The sequence below is a fragment of the Heptranchias perlo genome, chromosome 17 (genome assembly GCF_035084215.1).
Source record: "Heptranchias perlo isolate sHepPer1 chromosome 17, sHepPer1.hap1, whole genome shotgun sequence".
Taxonomy (NCBI): domain Eukaryota; kingdom Metazoa; phylum Chordata; class Chondrichthyes; order Hexanchiformes; family Hexanchidae; genus Heptranchias; species Heptranchias perlo.
Genome location: NC_090341.1, coordinates 26,867,543 through 26,891,553, shown reverse-complemented (window position 1 = coordinate 26,891,553; position 24,011 = coordinate 26,867,543). Strand labels below are relative to the sequence as shown.

Sequence of the window (24,011 nt, the reverse complement as noted above, 5' to 3'; positions counted from 1 at the left end):
GACAGGAAGCCAGTAGTGACCTCTGACCCCTCCCTATCTGTGGGTTGGGCAGTAGGGTTACCTGTTAAAGTGGTTACTGCACACCTGGTGGAGTCCTCTAGAAACTATCTCCTTTTTTTCAAATAAATTGCACCATCTTGCCACAATGCAGCATTTTCCAAACTATTTTGGCTCCCACCCCACAGTAGTGAAAGCGAGCTCATAGTTTGGGAAACTACTGCCCAACCCACAGTTCCATTAACTTAAAAGTAATATTTTAATACAAATTAAACCCAGCTCTTCCGTGGCCAAATGGCCAAAAATCCAGAAATGTGGTACACCAATTCATTCAAAAAGCTCTATGGAAGAATATGCTGTCATACCATCCCAACTTGGAAATATATCGCTGTTCCTTCATTGTCACCGGACCAAAATCCTGGAACTCCCTTCCTAACAGCACTATGGGAGTATCTTCACCACATGGACTGCTGCGGTTCAAGAAGGTGGCTCACCACCACCTTCTCAAGGGCAATTAGGGATGGGCAATAAATGCTGGCTTTGCGAGTGACGCCCACATCCATAAATAAAAAAAAGATGGAGGCTTATGACAGCATTACATTTCACTGGGTAAATTTAGAACAGCAATAATATTAAAAGTGAGCCCTCGCATGATTTAATGAATAAATGTATCATCTAATGGTACTGAGTCATACAGACCAGAAATGTCTCTGGTTTGTGCTGTGAGCTTTCAGCCAAGGAGGTGGTGGGGCTGCCACAGTTGGCCTTTGCACTCCTGGGATGGAGAGAAAAAAGTCATTTCTGGTTCTTGCTCTTGATCAGTATTCAGTGATTCTTACCTGAAATTATACATGGACGTTGGGTAAGGACAGGATTGATTTCTGCTGTGATGTTCTCTACAATCAAAGAACCTACCAGTTTTCACTGCCTGGGCTCACACATGAAGAACAGCCACTTGGAAGAGATGCCAAAGTACTGTATCCCTACAAGACTGACTTCAGGAGAAGAGGGATGTAAAAAGATCGGGAGGGGAAGACAAAGGGAGGGAAATTAGTAGTAGAGGAGAAGAGAAGTAACAGTAAACCTTTAATTGTAATATTTACTTGTAGACAGCATTTTCTTATTTCCAGTAAAAACCTAGTAGTTGTTTTTTTACAGTTCAGTCATTCTGTAATTTCTGTTAAGTTTATAGAAGAGTTTCGTGGCTTGGCAGTGGAGATCATGAGTCTGCTAAAAGTTGCCCATTTTCATATGGTGCGATTGGACTGTGAGGACTTAAAGCAAGGCCTGGCAGAAAAAGCAAAGAGCTTTGCGGATATGCTGCTGGATGGACTGGTTGCAAAACACAGAGATGAAAATGAGCGGTAAGTCAGTGTTACAAATGGATCTTGGCGACTGAAATAACAAATTATTGTTATTTTCAATTCTTGTTTTGTTAATGCTGAAAGACATGTCTTTCCTTTACCCTAACCCGTATTTGTTAGTGAGATCAAAGAGGTTGAAGAGGTTGCACCATGAACCATATACTGATGCAGCACATTTGACGAGAACATGCATTTACATAGTGCCTGTAACGTAGAAAACGTCCCAAGGTGTTTCACAGAGGCGTAGGGAAAAAAATGGATGCAGAGCCAATGAAGAAGATATTAGAAGGGTTGACCAAAAGAGTTCAAAGAGGTGGATATTAAGGAGGAGAAGTAAATCTGAGTGTAGGGCCCCAGTGGCTGAAGGCACAGCTGCCATGGAGAGGCAAAGGGAGGGGTGGGGAGAGAATGCACGAGGGCAGAGTCAGAGGAACAGAGGGTTCAAGGGGTGAGGTGGGATGGGATTATAGCACTGGAGGAAGCTAGAGATGGGGAAGGGCAAGGCAATGATGGGATTTAAACATAAGGGTGAGAATTTTAAATTTTGGAAGACAAGCAGAAAATCTAGATCACAAGGACAGGGGTGATGGGTAAGCAGGACTTGGTGCAGGATAGGATACGGGCAGCAGAATTTTTGATGAGCTGAAGTTTATGGAAGGTGGAGGATGGGAGGCCGGCCAGGACAGCATGGGAATAAAATATGGAGGTGACAAAGGCACTGATGTGGGTTTCAGCAGCAGATGGGCTAAAGTAGAGATAGACTTTGTTACAGAGGTGGAAGTAGGCGGCCTTAGTGATGGAGAGGATATGGGGTCAGAAGGTCAGCTTGGGATCAAATAGAACGCTGAGCCTGCGAACAGTCTGATTCAACCTGAGACAGTGGCCGGGGAGGGGGATGGGATGGATACAGTTTTGAGGGTACAGAGTTGCCTACATTGACAATATCCATGAAGACTTATGTGGGCTGGACCACCCTGACTAGAGAGTATAATGTTGAAATGGGACTCAGCATGGGGAAGGGGAAGTAACAAATCTATAAAACATTAAAAACCTTACATTTGCTTGCACTTCTTGTCTGCACCACTTCACTTCCTGTTATCCCATTTTTGCCACTTAAGATTGTGTAGGCATTTATGTAAACCAGTAAAATGATAAACCTTTTGAAATCTATGTGTGCAGAATGTTTTTGTAGTAGTTAGTGACCTTGAAATGTCAGGTGTCAAATATCAATGTTAGCCTTTGGGCCGATGTAGTTTATTGGAGGTTGAAAGGACTGCGACAGATGTTGGACATGAATATTAATGCAGGGGAGCAGGAATTGTTCCACTGAAGTGCTCTTTAATGAGCTGCTGCCGAAGAGCTCTAGCTACAGGCAGGTGTTTGAACCCTCCACCATCCTGAATGTCATCAGTGCCATCTCTCTCATTATGCTGAAGGTCCTTGTTTTAATGCTGGCTCCACAGGTTATCCCAGTTACAGAGCAAAGTTATGCAGCAAACCACTGTCATACAGGACACTCTTTCTGAGCTGTTTTGCAGGAAGCCACCAGGTCTGTCCAGGCAATGAAGTCATAGCTTGAGGACTCCAAAGGTCTGATCGATGATGGCTCTAGTTGTCCTATGGATCTGATTATAATGGAGTTTGACCGCCAAGCATGGGTTCCTGAGAGGAGTCATGAACCAAGTGTGCACGGGATAGCTATTGTCCCCAAGGAGCCAGCCTCTCATTTACTATGCAGGGGCAAAGAATGGGGAATGGAGGATTGCTGCAATATAAATGCATCACAGCAACTGCCAGGAAAGTGGCCACAGACCTGCATGATGCGCTGCTGGTGATCACACACTAGTTGCACAGTAGAGCCTTTGCGATTCATGAAAGCAGTGAGTCTGAAAGAGTCCTCAGAATGAAGTGGACACGGTTAATGATGCCTTGGACTTGGGGGAAGGCTGCAATCTGCATGGACCACAGAGTCCTATCCTGTTTCTGGCTGTCATTATATATTATTAGATATATATGATTAGATTTTCTAAGAGTACATTTAAATCTTCCGCCAAGACTTTTTTTCCAATAAATATCTCAAAATCTTGGCAAATTTGAGCCTGTTGACTATAAAATTATAATTTGTGATTTTTTTTAATAGAATTTGTCAAGAGTTTGAATATATTGTTGATAAAGCTTTGAACATTCCTGAGAGTACAAAAGAAATGCTGGAAGTGATAGACTATGTGAATGAAGCGAAAAGTAAAGGTATTGCAGCTCTGAATGTAAGAATCAAAGTAAGTATTAAAAAATCCTCAGTAAATATTGATACACTAGTCAGTCTTCTGTGGTATTGCCCATAGAGAGTGAAGACCAAGTGAATTGCCTGAAAGTGCAATAATAATAAAATATAATAAATATAATCTGTAACATCTATAATACATTAAAAATGTTGCACCTGCATGCAATTCCTATCTGCAATACCTTACTACCCACTGTGACATTTTTGTCCTGCTTTTGTGTCAACTTTTCCCATAATAAATTCCTATATCTGTACTTATAATGGAAATTGCCTATGTAAACTTATCACACTGTAATTACATCCTCCCTTAGTGATGGTTTAGTAGCACCTTGGTTTTTCATCTCCCATTTCCTTAGCCTATCCTGAAGAGCAAATGCTATGTTATAACCAAATCTACTTCTTTGCTTTTTAAATTGGCATCAGTTTTGCTTTTTAACTGTAAATAATAATAGATCAAAGTATTATATAAACATAAGGACAAAATGTATGACTTTAAAATGGAAACTGAATTATGTATATATTTTATATTATATACTTAGGCCTTATTAAAAATTTTACATCTGTGTGCCCTGGCCCAGTTATCCCCTATCCTATAATCACATTTAACAAGACTATGCTTGGTCTTGACTAGCCCTGAACAATGCCGTGGGGGATTAACAAGTAATGTATTAAATATAATTGAATCCATAATATATTGAAACAATTTAATACATTTAATTTGATCAATATCTATATATATATATTAGAAGTATTGCATCTGCATGCACTTCCTGTCTATCAAAGCTTACTTCCTGATGTCACACTTTTGTGTTAATTTTTACCATTATAAATTTCTATGTCCACATTTTTGATGAAAACCACCGAGGTAAACTTTTCAACCTGTAGTTGCATAATGCGGTCACTAGGTGGCATTGTTTTATCTTTTCCCCAGAAATTGCTGAAAATGCAGCCTGAATTTTTTTAAGTAACTGAAATTTCTAATTGTCCAAAATAAAGGTTCAAACAAAAAGGAAATTCACAAAATTATTTTTTTGCAATAATATGATTGAATGTATCTGTTGAATTGTCTATTTTTATCTTTTAATTCCTGAATTAAAAAGACAATTCAATAAATAACTTTAATCATTAAAGCTTTTACTTGAAGGCCTCAGCCACTCTCAAAAGGCTTGGACTTAATATTTTGCTCAGAGTTGTGATGCTATGAGCTGAATTTAGATTGTGCAATGTGATTATGCGCTGTATACCCAATTTCCCAGGATGCATCTGTACAATTCAGTAGCTGCTGGAATATTTTTCTTTTACTTCCAACTGTTTTTGCTCCATTGTTCTCAAAATTATTTGAAGAATAGATGGAGGATAAATTTCGATAAACATTATTTAGATGAAGTTTATTTGTGCGTTTTTTAAAACATAGGAGTAGATTTTCCCCTTGAGTGGACTTCAGACAGCTGGCCCGTGAAATTCCTAGGGAATTTGTAGGCAGTCAGACTTCAAACGGGATTCTGTTAGTGGCAGGCCTGGGTCTGGGGCAGGAAGCTAAGATGTAGGGAGACAAGACATATGGTTTACCTTTTTTCTACTTTTTCCAAGAGAGAAGTGAATTGAGTGAAGTAAGTGAGGCTTGTTTACAAAGGTTGCTCTGTATTTTCATTTCCTGTCTATAAAGGGCAGCTTAACAATTCAACTCATCTCCCTAAAGTGTTTTCAGGCCTTCTACTGAAAGATTGGAGAAGTGCAAGTGAGGGCGTGTGTGAAAGACATGGGCCCAGAATTTGCTGGAGCGGGGCATCTTGCAGCGTGCCCCTTTAGTTAGACTTTTTCACTCACCGTTCAGCTCGAAAATGTTTGTGCTGCAAATTGCTGGAAGTGCGAGCTGATCATGGTGTGAGGGCAACGGGGCATCTGGGAACTTGGTGGGACCTCTGGTCTATCTCCTTAACCAATGAGATTTAAGGATTGAGAAAGAAACAGAGGAATGACGGAAAAGGAAATACAATGAATTAGGGTCAAATCAGATACAAAAAAAGATATAAAGAGAGGAAAGGAAAGATTGGATTAAAGAAGAGAAAAAAGAGACAAAAAGGAAAAGTAAAAAAAAATTAAAATTTTAAATTTTAAATATCTCTTAACAACAATTTACTACCTGCAGGAAAGAGACTCCGCAGTTTCAATTGCTCCCTTTCTGGGCCGGAGAGGTTGAATGGCATTGCAGGAACATAAATCTTGTCATTTAAAGGATATTTATGCTGTTAAGTACCAGCCGTAACTTTGTGCGGCAAGTTTAATTGGTAATTAATGCGCAAATTCAGCAATTTCTTGAAACTCACAGGGTGGTTGACAGCGAGCTGTCATTTGGAGAGGCTAATGGCAGGAGCGGAGCAAATCGTCCAGCAATTTTTGGTGATTCACAATTCACAGGGTATCTCTTCCACAATGGGCAATGCGCATTAAACTTGCTGTAATTTTACTAGCAAATTCTGGCCCATGATATCCAGGTCAGATCATCAGGGAATATTTTTTTTATACTTCTGGGTTATGCTATTGTATGATTAGATATTGGGCAGTATGGGCACACTCCTGAACATAAGATGCTTGATCCACTTATGCAAATAGCCAGCACTGCTGAACCCAGGAGAATATCAACTGCCAGACCCAAAATTTGTAAAGTTACCAATGACAATTTTTGCCCTATAGAAAGTGTGGTGTTTCTGAGACCACACTTTCAGGTATGATGCATTTAAAAGATGTGCTGCTATGGATTTATAATTATATAGATCTGTGCCAGTTACTGGGCCTTATTCTCTTCCATTGAAAGTTAGAAGCAAAATTTCTTTTCACTACATTTTGGTTTATATAGAAGATAATGGGTGGTCAAGAGAGATTAATAGGCAGAGAGGGACTGAAGGTATTAAAGATTAAGTGGTTTGTAATTCTCACTTGAGCCCTGAGGTGAGATCACAGCCATGAAATTTCTTTTATACATCTGTTAGTTTTAATACAACATACTACTGAGTTTGTGGGGCATTTTAATCTGCAGTTAGTCCTTTTTGTCTTACCAGCAGTGAGTACAGCAAAAACTTCATGATGTCCACAATGAAGAATTAATGGTTGTGTAGTTATTACTGTAGGTATTGAGCAATAATCCACAACTGATTATTAGTATATACCAACTTTGCTCATGGGCAAAATTTAAAAAAAAATTCTAACTCAACAGCTAACACATCTGTCTGGGTTGCTCATAAATAAGATTTGTCCTAAGTCCAAGGCTTCAACTTAGTTAACAATTCATTTAGAACTTGAATTTTTAAACATTTACAGTTACTTTGACTTAGTTAAACTTTCAAACGAGGGTTAGAATTATTTCAACTTGAATTATGTCTTCTGTGTTTGTAATGGAATTTGATTCTTTGAACTGATTGGTCCCTGCCATCCAGGTGACCAATAATACCATGGTGTTAGAAAATAGTTTTGAACTCTACATTGCTACAATCATACATTCAAACAAAAAAATTATTTATATAGAATTATAGAAAGGGGAAGATTTCTATGAAAAGGAATACTTTCAATGTAAAGTATACTTCCATCACCATTTAATTACTGCAAAAATTGTTTTAAACTCTCCTTCCTGTAGGTACATAAAGAATCAACAGTTTTAGAATGATTATTCTTGTTAAAGAAATGCTTAGCTGACATCAATGGTGGCTCCAACAGTATGTGTCAGTGCTGTTTCATATCCTTTTTGATCCTGAATGCTGATTGGAAAACATCAAATGATTTTAGAACTCAGTATCGGCTAAGTACTGATAAAATTATGTTCCACAGGAAATCCAACACCTGAAACCTCTGTAGAATATAACCCTTATTTGTTTTACAGGAGCTTCGCCGCAGGTTGGATTACCTGTTGGATGTTTATATATTCAATCCTACAGACCTACAATTACATGCCACTGTCCTCCTTTGGCCAAAGAACATCAATCCCGTTTTTGATGAAAATGATGATGTAAGTGTATCAGCGTCTTGCATTTATATAGCACCTTCAATGCAAGAAATGTCTCAAGGTTCTTCACAAATAAAGTTAGGGAAAATAGAAGCTGAGCTATGGATGGAGAGATTAGGAGGGGTGACTCGAAGGTTGGTTGGAAAGATAGATTTTGAGAAGGTTTTAAAAGGAGGCAAGAGAAGTGGGGTGGCAAAGAAATTTAGGGAGGGAGATCCGGTGAGTTGGGCTGAAGCAGCTGGGCTGAAGGGGGGGGGGGGCAGAGTCAGAGGACGATAGGGTGTGGTAAGGGGCATAAGACTGGGGGAATTTACTAAGACATGGTGGGGCAAGGCTGTGGATGCTGTTTAATACGAGGCTTACTAATTGTGTACTTGTGTTCTCTATCTCTACCTCAGGCTTGTGTGGAGCATGAACACCGGCATAGACTAGTTGGGCCGAATGGCCTGTTTCTGTGCTGTAAATTCTGTGTAATTCTAACCTCTAAGTAAACTGTGCATTTCTCCAATGCCTCAGTGATGTATGGAGTCCTATAGATCAAGGATGCCTTCAGGAGGAAAAGGAAAGAGAGAAAATTTACAAAAAAAATTGAAAGTTATAAGGCTTGGTATAGACTTAGAGAATCAATGCAGATGATTCTATGCTGCTAGAATTATGGAATTGCTATTTGTCAGGTTTGAATAGTGTAGGTTTCATTGTTAAATTAATATTTATATCAATTAATATCAAAGGCATTTGTTGGAGTCTGAGATTTCACAGGGGAGAGTTGAAACTATAAAGACTAGAGATGCCTAAAGTCCCAGGTTTGTCCTGAATGTAACTTAATAGGCTTATACTTAACATCGGTATGCATGACCTCAACAAGGTTGGCTTGTGCAGTATTCAAATAGGATGGTATGTTCATCTTTAATGAGTGCGCAAACTGTTTCTAATGTATTAGATATTCAACAGAGCATGTAAAGCATCTTGGTTTTAGTTAACAAGTGTAACAATTGGAGATTGCTTGAGGTATATTCATTCTAAATGGCTGTTCCACAGTCACAGATGTGTTTAAATTGTAAATCTAGAATATTTGTTCATATTTTTATGACTATACAGCTGGTTGAGAAAGCAAAGCTTAAAGGAGAAACTGAGCTATTGGCTAAGCGGGAGAAACTCATAGTGGAACTGGAGAAGCTTTCCCGGCGCTCGGAGGAATTTGCACAATGCTCTGAGCTCGACTTGATGCAGCAGGTTAGAGAAGCATTGTTAACAGTAACAACATGTCCTAACTTTTGACATCGACTCGTTGATTTCAAATGTTGGAATTGTATTTCCTGCTCATGTATATAAAAATATAAGCAATTTACCTATTCTTTTAAAAATGAGCATATCTGAGAATTTCCATAGATAACCTAGATAATATAGAGTACATATAAAGTACATATAAAGTAGTGTAAAAGTATAATTTGATATTTAATTAGTTATTGTTGAAATATTTTACGTAAACTCTACAGTGGGTAATGTTTACCTGATGAAATTTTGCTCTGTTGTTTGACCTGACAATTCAAATCTTAGTTTAATAGTCGTTTTAATCAAGCTGGTTGAATGGATATTCAAAGAAAATGTTGCTTAAGTTTGGGACTCTTGAGCTCAATCCATTAAACAGGTATTCTTCTTGATCACCATGTATGCATTATATGGAATATCAAAGAGTTTTTATTTGTTTATTTCCCTCCTTGCCCAAATGGCCATTCTTCATCTGTGAGCCCAGATCAGTGAGCATCAACACAGGAACTCCATTTTGGAAGCCATTGTAGCTAAGCTTGACCACACACTACAGATATATGCATTTCCAGCACTGATCAATGGATAATGATTATGACTAGGAATCTTTGCTTTTTTGCTTTATTTTTCCAGACATAGCACAAAGATGCGTAAGCCATTTACAATACTCCTCTGCTTCGTCAGCTAGGATTGACTAATTCAGCCCAGATCAAATAGTGCCTAGTCTTAATGTAAGGTACTATTTTCTTTCAAAGAATAGCTGCAAAGAACTCTTTTTGTCTTAGCGGTTTACAAAAACACTTGTCAGTGAAATAACACAAATAAAGAAATCCCAACACACAAAAATAAGAAACCAAGAACTTAAAGTCCTCTAGCTATTACGAGAAAAAACATATTGGTGAAGAAAATATTGATTCGAAACTATCTAAGCTGATACTTTCAAAATATTTATTGACTGTTTTCATGTGAAATAATATGATTATAATGTGACAGAATTTGAAATGGAGTTTAAGAGTTACATTCTCAAGTCCGAAACTAGAGTCTTAAACTTGAATAAAGCCAATTACATAGGCATGAAGGGTGAGTTGGCTAAGGCAGATTGGGAAATTAGATTAAAAGATATGACAGTAGATAAGCAATGGCAAACATTTAAAGAAATATTTCAAAATTCTCAACGAATATACATTCCATTGAGAAATAAAAACTCCACGGGAAAAGTGATCCATCCGTGGCTAAGTAAAGAAGTTAATGATAGTATTAGATTAAAAGAAGAGGCTTTTAATGTTGCCAAGAAGAATAGTAAGCCTGAGGATTGGGAGAATTTTAGAAACCAGCAAAAGATGACCAAAAAATTGATACAAAGGGAGAAAATAGAATATGAGAGTAAACTAACAAGAAATATACAAACAGATTGTAAGAGCTTCCACAAGTATGTCAAAAGGAAGAGAGTAGCAAAAGTAAACGTGGGTCCCTTAGAGGCTGAGACAGGAGAAATTATAATGTGGAATAAGATAACGGCAGAGACGTTAAACAAATATTTTGTATCTGTCTTTACAGTAGAAGACACAAAAACCATACCAGAAATTATGGGGAACCAAGGGGCTAATGAGAGTGAGGAACTTAAAGTAATTAGTATCAGTAGAGAAAAAGTACTGAAGAAATTAATGGGACTAAAAGCCAACAAATCCAATGGACCTGATGGCCTACATCCTAGGGTTCGAAAAGAGGTGGCTGCAGAGATAATGGATGCATTGGTTGTGATCTTCCAAAATTCCTTAGATTTTAGAACGATCCCAGGGGATTGGAAGGTAGCAAATGTAACACTGCTATTCAAGAAAGGATGGAGAGAGAAAAGAGAGAACTATAGGCCAGTTAGCCTGACATCGGTCGTCGGGAAAATGCTGGAATCCATTATTAAGGAAGTGGTAACAGGGCACTTAGAAAATCATAATATGATTAGGCGGAGTCAATATGGTTTTATGAATGGGAAATCGTGTTTGAAAAATTTATTAGAGTTTTTGGAGGATGTAACTAGCAGTGTAGATAAAGGGGAACCAGCGAATGTAGTTTATTTGGATTTTCAAAAGACATTCGATAAGGTGCCGCATAAAAGGTTATTACGCAAGAAAAAGACTCATGGGGTTGGGGGTAATATATTAGCATAGATAGAGGATTGGTTAATAGACAGAAAACAGAGAGCAGGGTTGTACGGGTCATTTTCAGGTTGGCAGGCTGTAACTAGTGGGGTGCCGCAAGTATCGGTGCTGGGGCCTCAGCTATTTACAATCTATATTAATGATTTAGATGAAGGGACCAAGTGGAATGTATCCAAGCTTGCTGACGATACAAAGCTAGGTGGGAAAGTAAGCTGTAAGGAGGACACAAAGAGTCTGCAAAGGGATATAGACAGGTTAAGTGAGCGGGCAAGAAGATGGCAGATGGAGTATAATGTGGGAAAATGTGAAGTTATTCACTTTGGTAGGAAGAACAGAAAAACAGAATATTTTTTAAATGATGAGAAACTATTAAATGTTGGTGTTCAGAGAGATTTGGGTGTCCTCGAACAAGAAACACAGAAAGTTAGCATGCAGGTGCAGCAAGCAATTAGGAAGGCAAATGGTTGATGGCCTTTATTGCAATGGGGTTGGAATACAAGAGCAAAGAAGTCTTGCTACAATTGTACAGGGCTTTGGTGAGACCACACCTGGAGTACTGTGTACAGTTTTGGTCTCCTTACGCAGGGAAGGATATACTTGCATTAGAGGCAGTGCAACGAAGGTTCACAAGATTGATTCCTGGGATGAGAGGATTGTCCTATGAGGAGAGATTGAGTAGAATGGGCCTATGCCCTTTGGAGTTTAGAAGAATGAGAGGTGATCTCAATGAAATATATAAGATTCTGAGAGGTCTTGACAGGATAGATGCTGAGAGGTTGTTTCCCCTGGCTGGAGAGTCTAGAACTAGGTGGCATATTCTCAGGATAAGGGGTTGGCCGTTTAAGTTTGAGATGAGGAAGAATTTCTTCAGTCAGAGGGTTGTGAATCTTTGGAATTCTCTACCCCAGAGGACTGTGGATGTTGAGACATTGCGTATATTCACGGCTGAGATAGTTAGATTTTTGGACTCTAGGGAAATCAAGGGATATGGGGCTTGGGCGGGAAAGTGGAGTTGAGGTCGAAGATCAGCCATGAATAGCGGAGCAGGCTCGAGGGGCTCCTGCTCCCATTTCTTATGTTCTTATGTTTATGAAAGGTGGTTGTGACAAAAATTATGTACTTTGGTAGTTGTCACTTTAAAACTCACTGTAGAAAAGGAGTTTAGTAGCCAGTGAAAGTCAAAGGTCTTGTACCAAGCTTATCTCAAAATAAAGTTGCAAAGTTTGTTGCTGAATTTAAATGGCAATGAATTATTCAAAATCAAGGATGTTCCATTAACTTTTTTACGGAATATAAAAGAAACAATTTTGTTTGAATCAGAGCAGTTGGAAAATTTCATGAGAAGAGATAGCTCTCAAGAAGTATTAACAAGACAATATCTAAGTTCCCAAAAAACTCAGAAAATCAACCAATGAATCCAAGATAAAGAAGAAATACTCTGGGCTCCAGGATTCCTCCAGGAATCTGACTAATCTTGGGTTGTCCTGGAGGTAAATTGGAGGAAAAAGTGGTGGGGAGGCCCCATCCCGCATTCCTTCATTTTACACTCTGGGATCACTCAAAAATAGGCAGGTGATTGGTGGGGGGAGGGGGTGCAGGGGTGGGGGGTGGTGTGGGTGGGCACGGCTTAGTGGAATGCTCTATTTTTCCTCCACTGTCACTCTTGACCCACCTCCTAAAAACAATGCTTCAGTGGAAGAAGCATTGAGGCCTGCTTGTGTAGGCCAGAGCTGCTGCAGAGCTGAAGACCATAAGAGACCAGGGGCAAGCTTTTTTAAGAGTTTAAGTGTTTTTAAGTATCTTTTAAGTTTTTGGCAGTTACTGGATAAATTTGCTAAGTCATCAGATATGCTTAATTTCTCTTTCAAAAAAATAATTCCACATTTAGAGGACAGAAAGTGGAATATTATTTCATGTTTGTTTTGAGCAGAATAACTCAGACCAGGAGTTTCTCTCTTTTAATATTTGCTTTTGCCAGAATAACTTTTCTTAAGGTTAAAATAAATCCCTGGATGATAACACATTTGAAATATAAAATTTAGGCTGTGTATTTTTTTTTCACAAAGTATTATTAAATTGGGTTCTCTTCTGTTTGCAGTATGTGAATGATGTGCGGACAGTGCAGAAAAGGCTACAAGATGCAGAGGAGTTAATTGAGTATATCAACAGCGAAGAAGCTCTGTATAAATGGGACCTGACCACTTATCCACTGGCTGAAATAATCAAAGTTAACACTGACCCATACCAGAAACTTTTTGCTCAGGTTCTAAAATGGCAACGCACTGAGAAGAAGTAAGTGGAGTGCAAAAAAATAATGTGATCCAGCAAGTCATCACTAAATCTATGACTGAGGGACAGTGATAATTGAAGTTCTATTGGGGCTTGTTCTGGATTTGCTGCTTTTCACACTTATTCATAAAATACCTGTAGTATAAGATTTCCTAATATCATCAGGATACAAATATTAAGGAGATTGATCACATTTAAAGGGATCTGGGAAATTAAGTGGGTGGCTGAATTGATAAAGTTAGAGATGTTCGTGCAGCTTCTGGCACTGTCTGGTCAGGTATATCACCGTCAGCTACAGAGTAAAGCTCCCTTGAGTCTGCATCAACAATGTGCCACAACCCTCAACCACACACCAGTGTGACAGTTTCAATTTCTCGCATCACTCATCCTGAGATTACCAAATTACTGCTAATTAGTGGTGAAGTAGGGACAAGTTTGCATTGCGAGCCTATGTCCACTAACAGCTGAGTTAGGACTGCCAAAATTCATTTTATAGAAGGCCATTCCAGCTAGCAGTCAGAGCCCACACCCTGGAGTTGAAAGGTCAGTATGGATATCCACTTGCCCAAGTGCATGGTTGCGTTTGTTACAAATAATTGCTAACAGTCCAAACCATTCTTAACTGTGAAACAAAGAACTGTTCAGGTAATTATTGTTAAGAAGAAAATATAAACAACATTCCTAGGGGATGGTGACTAGTATGAGACCAAATGTTGATATCCTTGTTGTAATTGAATTTATTAAAGGTGAAAAATCTTTATTTTTAATCAAATTTATTTGTGTAACAGGCATGAATAGACATCAGTTATGACTTTGGGGTCCAAGCTTGTACCAAGTAATACAACCAGGCTTTATGGTTTTTGTATTCTCCCTGTAAAGAACTATATATGTAAAGGATGTTATCTACTCTACTTTTATTTGGTGAGATGAAGTTTCTGCGGGAAGATTATTCCTTTGAATTGTAAGAAGGGATGGAATAGTTTTGGGTAATACTACTGAGTTGGTTTGGGGATTGTGGAAGTAAAGGGATTGCATTACAGGGTTCTCCTCATGTAGTTTAGTTGGATGACCAGTCATTGTCGAGGATCTGGAGGAAGCACTGGCTTCCAACTTGGAGAACATAGATTGGATACAAGACTTTTGACTGAATCTCACGGCTTACCTGTGGGGTTCTTGTGTTTGTAACTAGTTCACAATACTATAGGGAGGGAGTCCATATTCTAATGAATCAGATCTGGTTTAGCAAATGATCTCCTTAGATTTGGCTATCTTTCATTGCTTTGAACCCAGTCTGACTGTAGGAAGTTAGATCTGTTTGGCATATTAAAACCAGATAGAACAGAGGCCATTCTACTGTTTCTTGAACCAAACTATAGAGATGTGAAGTAATTGAATTAATTATCAAGCTGTTAGGGTATCATACCAAAAGAACAGGTAGTTATTGAAGAAACCTCATCCTGTTGCCTAGTAAAAAGTAGATATGTCATAATAGGTCTGTTTTGTTGTGTTCATGTCTGGTATATGGAAATAATTGTTCATCCTGACCTATGGCATTCAACAGAGTTCCACTGCATTTATATTCTCTTTTCTTAAGGTGGATGGATGGCTCATTCCTTGAGCTGAATGGAGAGAGCATGGAGGCAGAAGTAGATGAGTTCTTTCGTGAGGTTTACAGGATGCTAAAATTGTTCCGGCAGAAGCAAAAGAAAGCAGAACTTGAGAAACGGAAGACAGCCCCTCGCCGACGGCTTGTTGATGAGGAAGTGGTGGAAGAAGAAAAGAAAGAGAGTCCAAGTGCTGTAATGTGTGCTACAGTACTGGCTCAAATCAAAGACTATAAGGTAGAATAAATGAGATAAAACAATAATGCTCTAAAACTGAGATTATGGCCCGGATTTTCGTCCATTATCCAGTCCCAAATTGGGTGGTATAGCGGTGGAAAAGGCATGAAAGTCGGATGGCAAGACATACTGCTGTGATGTCGGCCCAACTTCAATTGTCCTCCCCTGATTCCAGCCAGGAGGGCCGCCTATTATCCCTTCCATGCCAGCCATATGTAAATGATGACGGGCTAGCTGCCGCATTTTCTTGCCTTCTGTCGCTGATCCCGCCAACCACAGGCACTACCAGGAGAGGAGTGTTGATAAATCCTCGGTTAGCCCAGTCCAAGGCCTAAACATGAAATTCAAGGCTGGTCTTCAGGGCTCCTCTTACCCCTTGAAATGGTTCACCCCTTCAGGTGCTGCAGCAGTGATTCTGCTGCAGCACCATTGGCACTTTCCTCCTGCAGCAGTGTGAGCTACCTCTTTGTGGTGGGGAACCGTCTTGCATAGAAAATGGATTGGGGTCATGGCAGGATCTGGGTGCTGGGTGGAAGTCCTGGCCCAAACTTTCTGGAGTGGGTCGAGGAAAATCCAAGCCGATATATCAGAACTGGCATCCCATTTCCCTCAGAATTAATTCTATTTACTATTTTCTGTAAAGTTTGTTTGTAATCTATTAAGTATTAGATGATCCAGTAGAAAGGTAATATATTTGAAATGCTTTTGAATTAAGAAAAGGATTTACTCAGGTACTCTAGGTTAACAGCCTCTTATACCACCTAAAATTTAAAAAAAATACTCTCTATTAATTGTAGGTATGTCTGACATTTAAAGCTACTACCTACAATTTCCATGGAGCTTCTTCTGACCTACTGCCGTACCCTTGGCAGAACCCCCAGAGCGGTAGCGTTACTGGGTAAAAACGGCCACTTAACACTTTTTCTCCAGGGTTTCCACCAAAATTACTGTAGGAGATCAGAGGAATCCTGTGAAAATTCTCTGCCAATTTGTTTAACAAATTGATTGCAGGCAGTGAAGCAGTTAAGCAGTTTTTGGAGATGCAGTCAATGAATTATGCTTCTTATTAAAAAAAGATTAAATTCTTAAGTGGCAGAATGGTACCAAAAGACACTTTATTTACACCAGCTAACCATCTGATAATATGAACAGTTAATCTTTTCAAATCAATCAATCAGATATGATAATCAAATGGTTGAAAATAATTATGGAAATCTGCTTCAGATATTTCTATTCAAGGTTCCCCAATGTCCTGGAGAAGGGCACTACCCAGCATATGCAAAGCTACACAGACTCGAAGGCCGCAAGTTTGGATCCTTGTTTGTGCTGGAATTGATTGGTTTCAGTCAGGAAAGAAGTTGGGCTCGATTTTAGGGTCGGGTTTCCTGCGGGTTTCCAGCGGGGGGGGGCCCCGAAAATCCCGATATGCGGTCACGTGACCGGATCGCGCCGCGATCCCGACCACTTCCGGGTTCCCCGATGACGTGCGGGGCTGCGTGCGTGGCCCCCGCTGGTGGGAATCCCGCAGGCAATTAAAGCCAGCGGGGTTCCACTTGAGAGTACTTACCTTGCTTGTTGAGGTCAGTTAATGAGCTGAATCAGCTGTCAAAAGAGGAAGTGTGGGATTTCACCTGCATCGCAGACTGTTTCACACACTGGGGGAAACAGTCTCTCTCCAACCAGGCGTGTTGCAGCCAGCAGCCTGTGGCAGGTGCCAAGGTGCACCCCACGGGGGAGAGCCCTCACCCACGCAGGAGGCCACCGCGTCACATAGGGCAACCCCTGCCCCCCACCACCCCCCGCCAAGCCAGAGGACAGACCGACACGAAACTGCAGCCCCAGTCCGAGGAACCACCCACCTACCCTGCACAACCCCTCAGACCAACACCTGCCAGATGGGTGGTGCGTGGACACCCTCGGAGGACGAACAGCATGACCAGCCTCAGCAGCCTCGCAGTCCACGCCGTCCGCCGCAGAGACGTGGAGCCCCCCAACACGGTGTTATTGCACGCCCACCTGCACAGCAGGAGGGAGGGCTACCGCAGAGAGAGACGCATCGCAGAGGGCACTACCCTCGCCACAGGGTCCACAGACCGAGGCGCAGCTCCCCGGACCTCTCCGAGCAGCAGTGCACACGGAGGCGCAGATTCGCTCGACATGTAGTCGTGGAGATCTGCAGGCTCTTTCATGCCGAGCGGCTCCTGGCTGGCCCCAGCACCAACTGCTTACCTGTCGCTGTCAAAGTCACCACTGCCCTCCACAACTTCTCCTCCGCATCCTTCCAGGGTGCAGCCGGCTACACCTCGGATGTCTCTCAGTCGTCTGCGCGGAAGAGCCCTGCAAATACACCTGCACCTACTCTGCAGTAACATGATGGGTGGCATCAGTGGTGGGTCCTCATAGTGATACCCAGGAGCGGGCATTATTGGACACAACAGACAGGATTCGCGGAGACATGGCAGTGGTGGTGCCAATATAATGTGTGCTGTTTGTTGCTCTGAAATTCAATATAGGTAACACCCATGGCAAACCCTCCGACACCCTTCATGCTCACGAAACATTTGCCTTACGCTGCCTACTGCACATATGTGATGCATGCCCTGTGGCTGCAGCACAGGTGGTGGCAGGTTGAGTGAGGCTGGCCGTGAGGGAGATGCACGAGAGGGTGAGTATGGGATAGAGCCATGAGATTGTATGAGGATTGGGTCGCGTGTTAGTGGCAGGATGAGTACTGGCGAGGTGAGTAGGTGGAGGTAAGATGAGGATGGGGTTTGAGTGGGTATGAGGGGTGATGTGACAGAGTAGTGTTGGCGGTGCCGAAGGAGATGTGGGGTTGGGGCAGTGTTGTGGCAGATGGAGTGTAGGGGAAAGACTTCGTGTTCTCACTGTGGCTGACCTACTGAGGTCATTGCAGCGCCTCCTGCACTGTATGCAGGTGGGCGATATGTTGGTTGCGCAGGTGACCCCCTCTGCCACCTCGAGCCAGGCCTTCTTGGTGGCAGAGGCTGGCCGCTTCCTCCTGCCTGCCGGGTGCAAGATCTCTGTCTTCGCCCTCCTCTTCACCCCATCTGATGATACCTGGGGTGAGGCATCATTAAACTGGGAGCAGCCTTCCCCCTGGGCTGCTCCATGCTGTAATTTGTTCCATTGGTTGCAGCATCTGTCAGTGGAGGACTGCCCCTTTAAATAGAGCGCCTCCAGCTGACAGATCGTACTGCGCATGCGCAGCCCGCCCGACGCGCAGACCAGCAGCGCGGACCCCGGAGGAGCAGGTAATTGATTCCTATTAGTGTGTTGCCTGCTACGATCGCGCGGGCAACCCACTAATTTCACCGAGCGTGTTGACCACGCTCCCGAAACCCAACCCGCTGGAAACCCGCAGGCCTGGTAAAATCGAGCCCCTGATGTCTGGGTGCATTGGGCTCACACATGAAAAACGGTGAGGTACTGAAGATTTGCTGGTTTCCTTGGAACCACATACCATCAAGATTCAACACCTTCAGGAGAGGAGGGAGAATAATTGTGGGGGAGGGGGGAAGATTCTAAACTATTTTGAAATGATTTTGGCTTCATACAATTATGTTCCAATGTAAAGGAAATCACTAAGGCAGGAAAGACCACAATATAAAAATGTAAATTAAGTTAAAGATACTGTACTGTATTAAAACCCCATTGATATGACCATTATCCTGGCAGATATACTGACCTAAGACAATATCAAATGCCACTAAAGCTGTAAAGGTATGCTACAGATTTCAAATTCAATATTTGTTTATGTTTTTATACTTTTGGACAGACAGAAATTAAATAAAACCATCATAACTCACTCAAGTCTACAGTCTTGTTCCCTATTAAACTTCCACCTACAATTTTGCTTTGATTTGTTTTGTTTTACCTTATAGGAAGTTGTCCCCATTGTATCTATACTGTGTAATCCAGGTATGAGACCTCGCCACTGGGGGCATATGTCTGCAGTTATGGGCTATGATTTGACCCCAGACTCAGGAACAACTCTGCGAAAAATGCTAAAATTGAATCTTACTCCATACTTGGAAAAATTTGAAGAAATTAGCGCTGCTGCCTCCAAGGTAAATATAGATTCATATAAGGTAATATCTTATACATGACACATTATGTTAGACGCAGAAATGCTGTTGTTGGCTGTCTTGAAAGGCGCTATATATAAAAGTTTTCCAATGGACACCATACTTTAGGAAGGATGTCACGGCCTTGGAGAGGGTGCAAAGGAGATTTACCAAAATGATAGCAGGGATAAAGGACTTCAGTTATGTGTAGAGGCTAGAGAAGCTAGGATTGTTCTTCTTAAAGCAGAGAAAGGTAAGGAGCGATTTAGTAGAGGTGTTTAAAATTATGAAGCATTTTGATAGAGTAAATAAGGAGAAATTGTTTCCACTGGCAGGTAAACAGAACATATAGATTTAAGATAATTGGCAAAAGAACCAGAGTTGATACGAGGAGAATTTTTTTTTATGCAGCGAGTTGTTATGATCTGAAATGCACCACATTCCTGAAAGGGTGGTGGAAGCAGATTCAATAGTAACTTTCAAAAGGGACTTGAAAAGGAAAAATTTGCAGGGCTGTGGGGAAAGAGCAGGGGAATAGGACTAATTGGATAGCTCTTTCAAAGAGCCGGCACAGGCACGATGGGCTGAATGACCTCCTTCTGTGCTGTATGATTCTATTTTATGATTCTATGTAAATTAATTCATTCTTTTCTTTCTTTTTTTTCTTTTTCTTTCTTTCTTAATTCTATAATTTGAAAACCTGTCGTTTTTGTGATGATTAATCCTTTATGAACTATATTTGCATTTGCCCCCCCCAAAAGTACAAATAGTCCACAAGCATTTAAACATTAAAAAAAATAGACTCACATAAAACATGATTTAATAATTTTAAAATAAAATGTATTGGAACAGAATATAATTTGTTAACAAAATAAGCTGTTACTCAGTGTGATTTTCCTTTAGGAATTCTCATTGGAAAAAGCCATGCATGTCATGGATGAAGCCTGGGAGTCTATTTCCTTCAGTACAAGTTTATATCGTGATACTGGTGTCTCAATCTTGTCGGCCGTGGATGAGATTCAAGCTATCCTTGATGATCAAATTATCAAGACACAGACAATGAGAGGCTCACCATTCTGTAAACCTTTTGAAAAAAAAATCAAGGTGAGTGCAGTTGATTACAATAGTAAACAAGTACAAATCACAGTTAATGGGTAGGACTTTAGTTGCAATTAGAAACGAGCAGCTAGCAGAAAACTGAGCAAACAAATGGCTCTTTTCTTTAAATCTGCCATCCTTATTATTAGCAAAAATAAGAGCGTACGGAATTGGAGGTAATCTTGTGACATGGGTCGGTAATTGGTTGGGAGGTAGGTGAGAGTAGGGATAAAGGGAACGTTCTCTAATTGACAGATGTGACAAGTGGTATTCCCCAGGGATCTGTACTGAGGCCTAAGCTTTTCACCATATATACCAATGACTTGGATGAAGGAATAGAGCGTTGTATATCAAAGTTTTCAGATGACACAAAGTTAGGAGGCACAGTAAGTTGTATAGATGGGAACAGGAAGTTACAAAGGGACATTGACAGCCTAAGTGAGTGGACAAAATTGGCAGATGGAGTTCAAGATGAAGAAGTGTAAGGTGAGGTGAGAGTGACTGCCCTTGACATCAAGGCAGCATTTGACCGAGTGTGGCACCAAGGAGCCCTAGTAAAATTGAAGTCAATGGGAATCAGAGGGAAAACTCTCCAGTGGCTGGAGTCATACCTAGCACAAAGGAAGATGGTAGTTGTTGTTGGAGGCCAATCATCTCAGCCCCATGGTATTGCTGCAGGAGTTCCTCAGGGCAGTGTCCGAGGCCCAACCATCTTTAGCTGCTTCATCAATGATCTTCCCGCCATCATAAGGTCAGAAATGGGGATGTTCACTGATGATTGCACAGTGTTCAGTTCCATTCGCAACCCCTCAAATAATGAAGCAGTCTGAGCCTGCATGCAGCAAGACCTGGACAACGTCCAGGCTTGGGCTAATAAGTGGCAAGTAACATTCGCGCCAGACAAGTGCCAGGCAATGACCATCTCCAACAAGAGAGAGTCTAACCACCTCCCCTTGACATTCAATGGCATTACCATCGCCGAATCCCCCACCATCAACATCCTGAGGGTCACCATTGACCAGAAACTTAACTGGACCAGCCATATAAATAATGTGGCGACAAGAGCAGGAGAGACTGGGTATTCTGCGGCGAGTGACTCACCTCCTGACTCCCCAAAGCCTTTCCACCATCTACAAGGCACAAGTCAGGAGTGTGATGGAATACTCTCCACTTGCTTGGATGAGTGCAGCTCCAACAACACTCAAGAAGCTCGACACCATCCAGGACAAAGCAGCCCGCTTGATTGGCACCCCATCCACCACCCTAAACATTAACTCCCTTCACCACCGGCGCACTGTGGCTGCAGTGTGTACCATCCACAGTATGCACTGCAGCAACTCACCAAGGCTTCTTCGACAGCACCTCCCAAACCCGCAACCTCTACCACCTAGAAGGAAAAGAGCAGCAGGCACATAGGAACAACACCACCTGCACGTTCCCCTCCAAGTCACACACCATCCCGACTTGGAAATATATTGCCATTCCTTCATCGTCGCTGGGTCAAAATCCTGGAACTCCCTTCCTAACAGCACTGTGGGAGAACCATCACTACACGGACTGCAGCGGTTCAAGAAGGTGGCTCACCACCACCTTCTCAAGGGCAATTAGGGATGGGCAATAAATGCCGGCCTCGCCAGCGACGCCCACATCCCATGAACGAATTTTAAAAAATCATCCACTTTGGATCCAAGGAAGACAAATTGGAATATTTTCTTAATAGTAAAAGACTAGGATCTCTGGAGGAGCATAGGGATTTAGGTGTCCGTGTACACAAATCACTAAAAGCTAGTGTACAGGTACAAAAACGAATCAAAAAGGCTAATGGAATGTTGGCCTTAGTCTCTGCTACAGACAGAGCTAAGCGATCTCACAACCAATGGATCAGGCCAAATGGATCAGATGTGCTGCCACATCTAGTCGTGAATAGTGGTGGACAATTAAGCAACTAATGGGAGGAGGATGCTCCTTGAACATCCACATCTTCAATGATGGTGGAGCCCAGCATGTGATTGCAAAAGACAAGGCTGAAGTGTTCGCAACCAATCATCAGAAGTGCTGATGATCCTCCTCGGCCTCCTTCTGAGGTAACCAAGATCACAACAAGAACATAAGAAATGGGAGCAGGAGTAGGCCATATGGCCCCTCAAGTCTGCTCCACCATTCAATAAGATCATGGCTGATCTTCGATCTCAACTCCACTTTCCTGCCCTATCCCATTTTCCCTTGATTCCCTTAGAGTCCAAAAATCTATGGATCTCAGCCTTAACGACTCAACAGCCCTCTGGGGTAGAGAATTCCAAAGATTCACCACCCTCTGAGTGATGAAATTCCCCTTCATCTCAGTCCTAAATGGCTGACCCCTGATCCTGAGACATTGCCCCCAAGTTCTAGACTCTCCAGCCAGGAGAAATTACCTCTCAGCATTTACCCCGTCGAGCTCTCTAAGAATTTTATATGTTTCAATGAGATCACCTCTCATTCTTCTAAACTCCAGAGAATGTAGGCCCGTTTTACTCAATCTCTCCTCATAGGACAACCTTCTCATCCTAGGAATCAATCTAGTGAACCTTCGTAGCACCGCCTCTAATGCAAGTATATCCTTCCCTGCGTAAGGAGACCAAAACTGTACACAGTACTCCAGGTGTGGTCTCACCAAAGCCCTGTACAATTGTAGCAAGACTTCTTTGCTCTTGTATTCCAACCCCATTGCAATAAAGGCCATCATACCATTTGCCTTCCTAATTGCTTGCTGTACCTGCATGTTAACTTTCTGTCCTTCTTGTACAAGGACACCCAAATCTCTCTGAACACCAACATTTAATAGTTTCTCACCATTTAAAAAAAATTCTGTTTTTCTATTCTTCCTCCCAAAGTGAATACCCTCACATTTCTCCACATTATACTCCATCTGCCACCTTCTTGCCCATTCACTTAACCTCTCTATATCCCTTTGCAGACTCTTTGTGTCCTCCTCACAGCTTACTTTTCCACCAAGCTTTGTATCATCAGCAAACTTGAATACATTCCACTTGGCCCCTTCATCTAAGTCATTAATATAGATTGTACATAGCTGAAGCCCAAACACTGATCTTTGCGACACCCCACTGGTTACAGTTTGCTAACCTGAAAATGACCCGTTTATTCCTACTCTCTGTTTTCTGTCCGTTAACCAATCCTTTATCCACGCTAATATATTACCCCCAACCCCATGAGCCCTTATCTTGTGCAGCAACCTTTTGTGTTGCACCTTTTGAATACCTTTTGAAAATCCAAATATACTACATCCACTGGCTCCCCTTTATCTATCCTGCTAGTTACACGCTCAAAAAACTCTAATAAATTTGTCAAACATGATTTGCCTTTCATAAAACCTCTGCCTAATCATATTATGATTTTCTAAGTGCCCTGTTACCACTTCCTTAATAATAGATTCCAGCATTTTCCCGACTACTGATGTCAGGCTAACTGACCTGTAGTTCTCTGTTTTCTCTCTCCTTCCTTTCTTGAATAGCAGTGTTACATTTGCTACCTTCCAATCCCCTGAGATCGTTCTAAAATCTAAGGAATTTTGGAAGATCACAACCAATGCATCTCTGCAGCCACCTCTTTTCGAACCCTAGGATGTAGGCCATCAGGT

At 41.5% G+C, this 24,011-nt stretch overlaps 1 protein-coding gene across 1 annotated transcript in view; it reads left to right on the top strand.

The window, feature by feature from the left end:
* Window positions 1-24,011, top strand: part of dnah12 (dynein, axonemal, heavy chain 12) — a 239,166-nt gene that overhangs the window by 52,905 nt on the left and 162,250 nt on the right. The window contains exons 12-19 of the mRNA XM_067998764.1: window positions 1,183-1,361; window positions 3,502-3,637; window positions 7,517-7,642; window positions 8,738-8,872; window positions 13,160-13,353; window positions 14,945-15,191; window positions 19,094-19,279; window positions 20,180-20,380. Of these exons, the coding sequence (XP_067854865.1) occupies window positions 1,183-1,361; window positions 3,502-3,637; window positions 7,517-7,642; window positions 8,738-8,872; window positions 13,160-13,353; window positions 14,945-15,191; window positions 19,094-19,279; window positions 20,180-20,380 (1,404 nt within the window). The remainder of the gene's footprint in view (window positions 1-1,182; window positions 1,362-3,501; window positions 3,638-7,516; window positions 7,643-8,737; window positions 8,873-13,159; window positions 13,354-14,944; window positions 15,192-19,093; window positions 19,280-20,179; window positions 20,381-24,011) is intronic.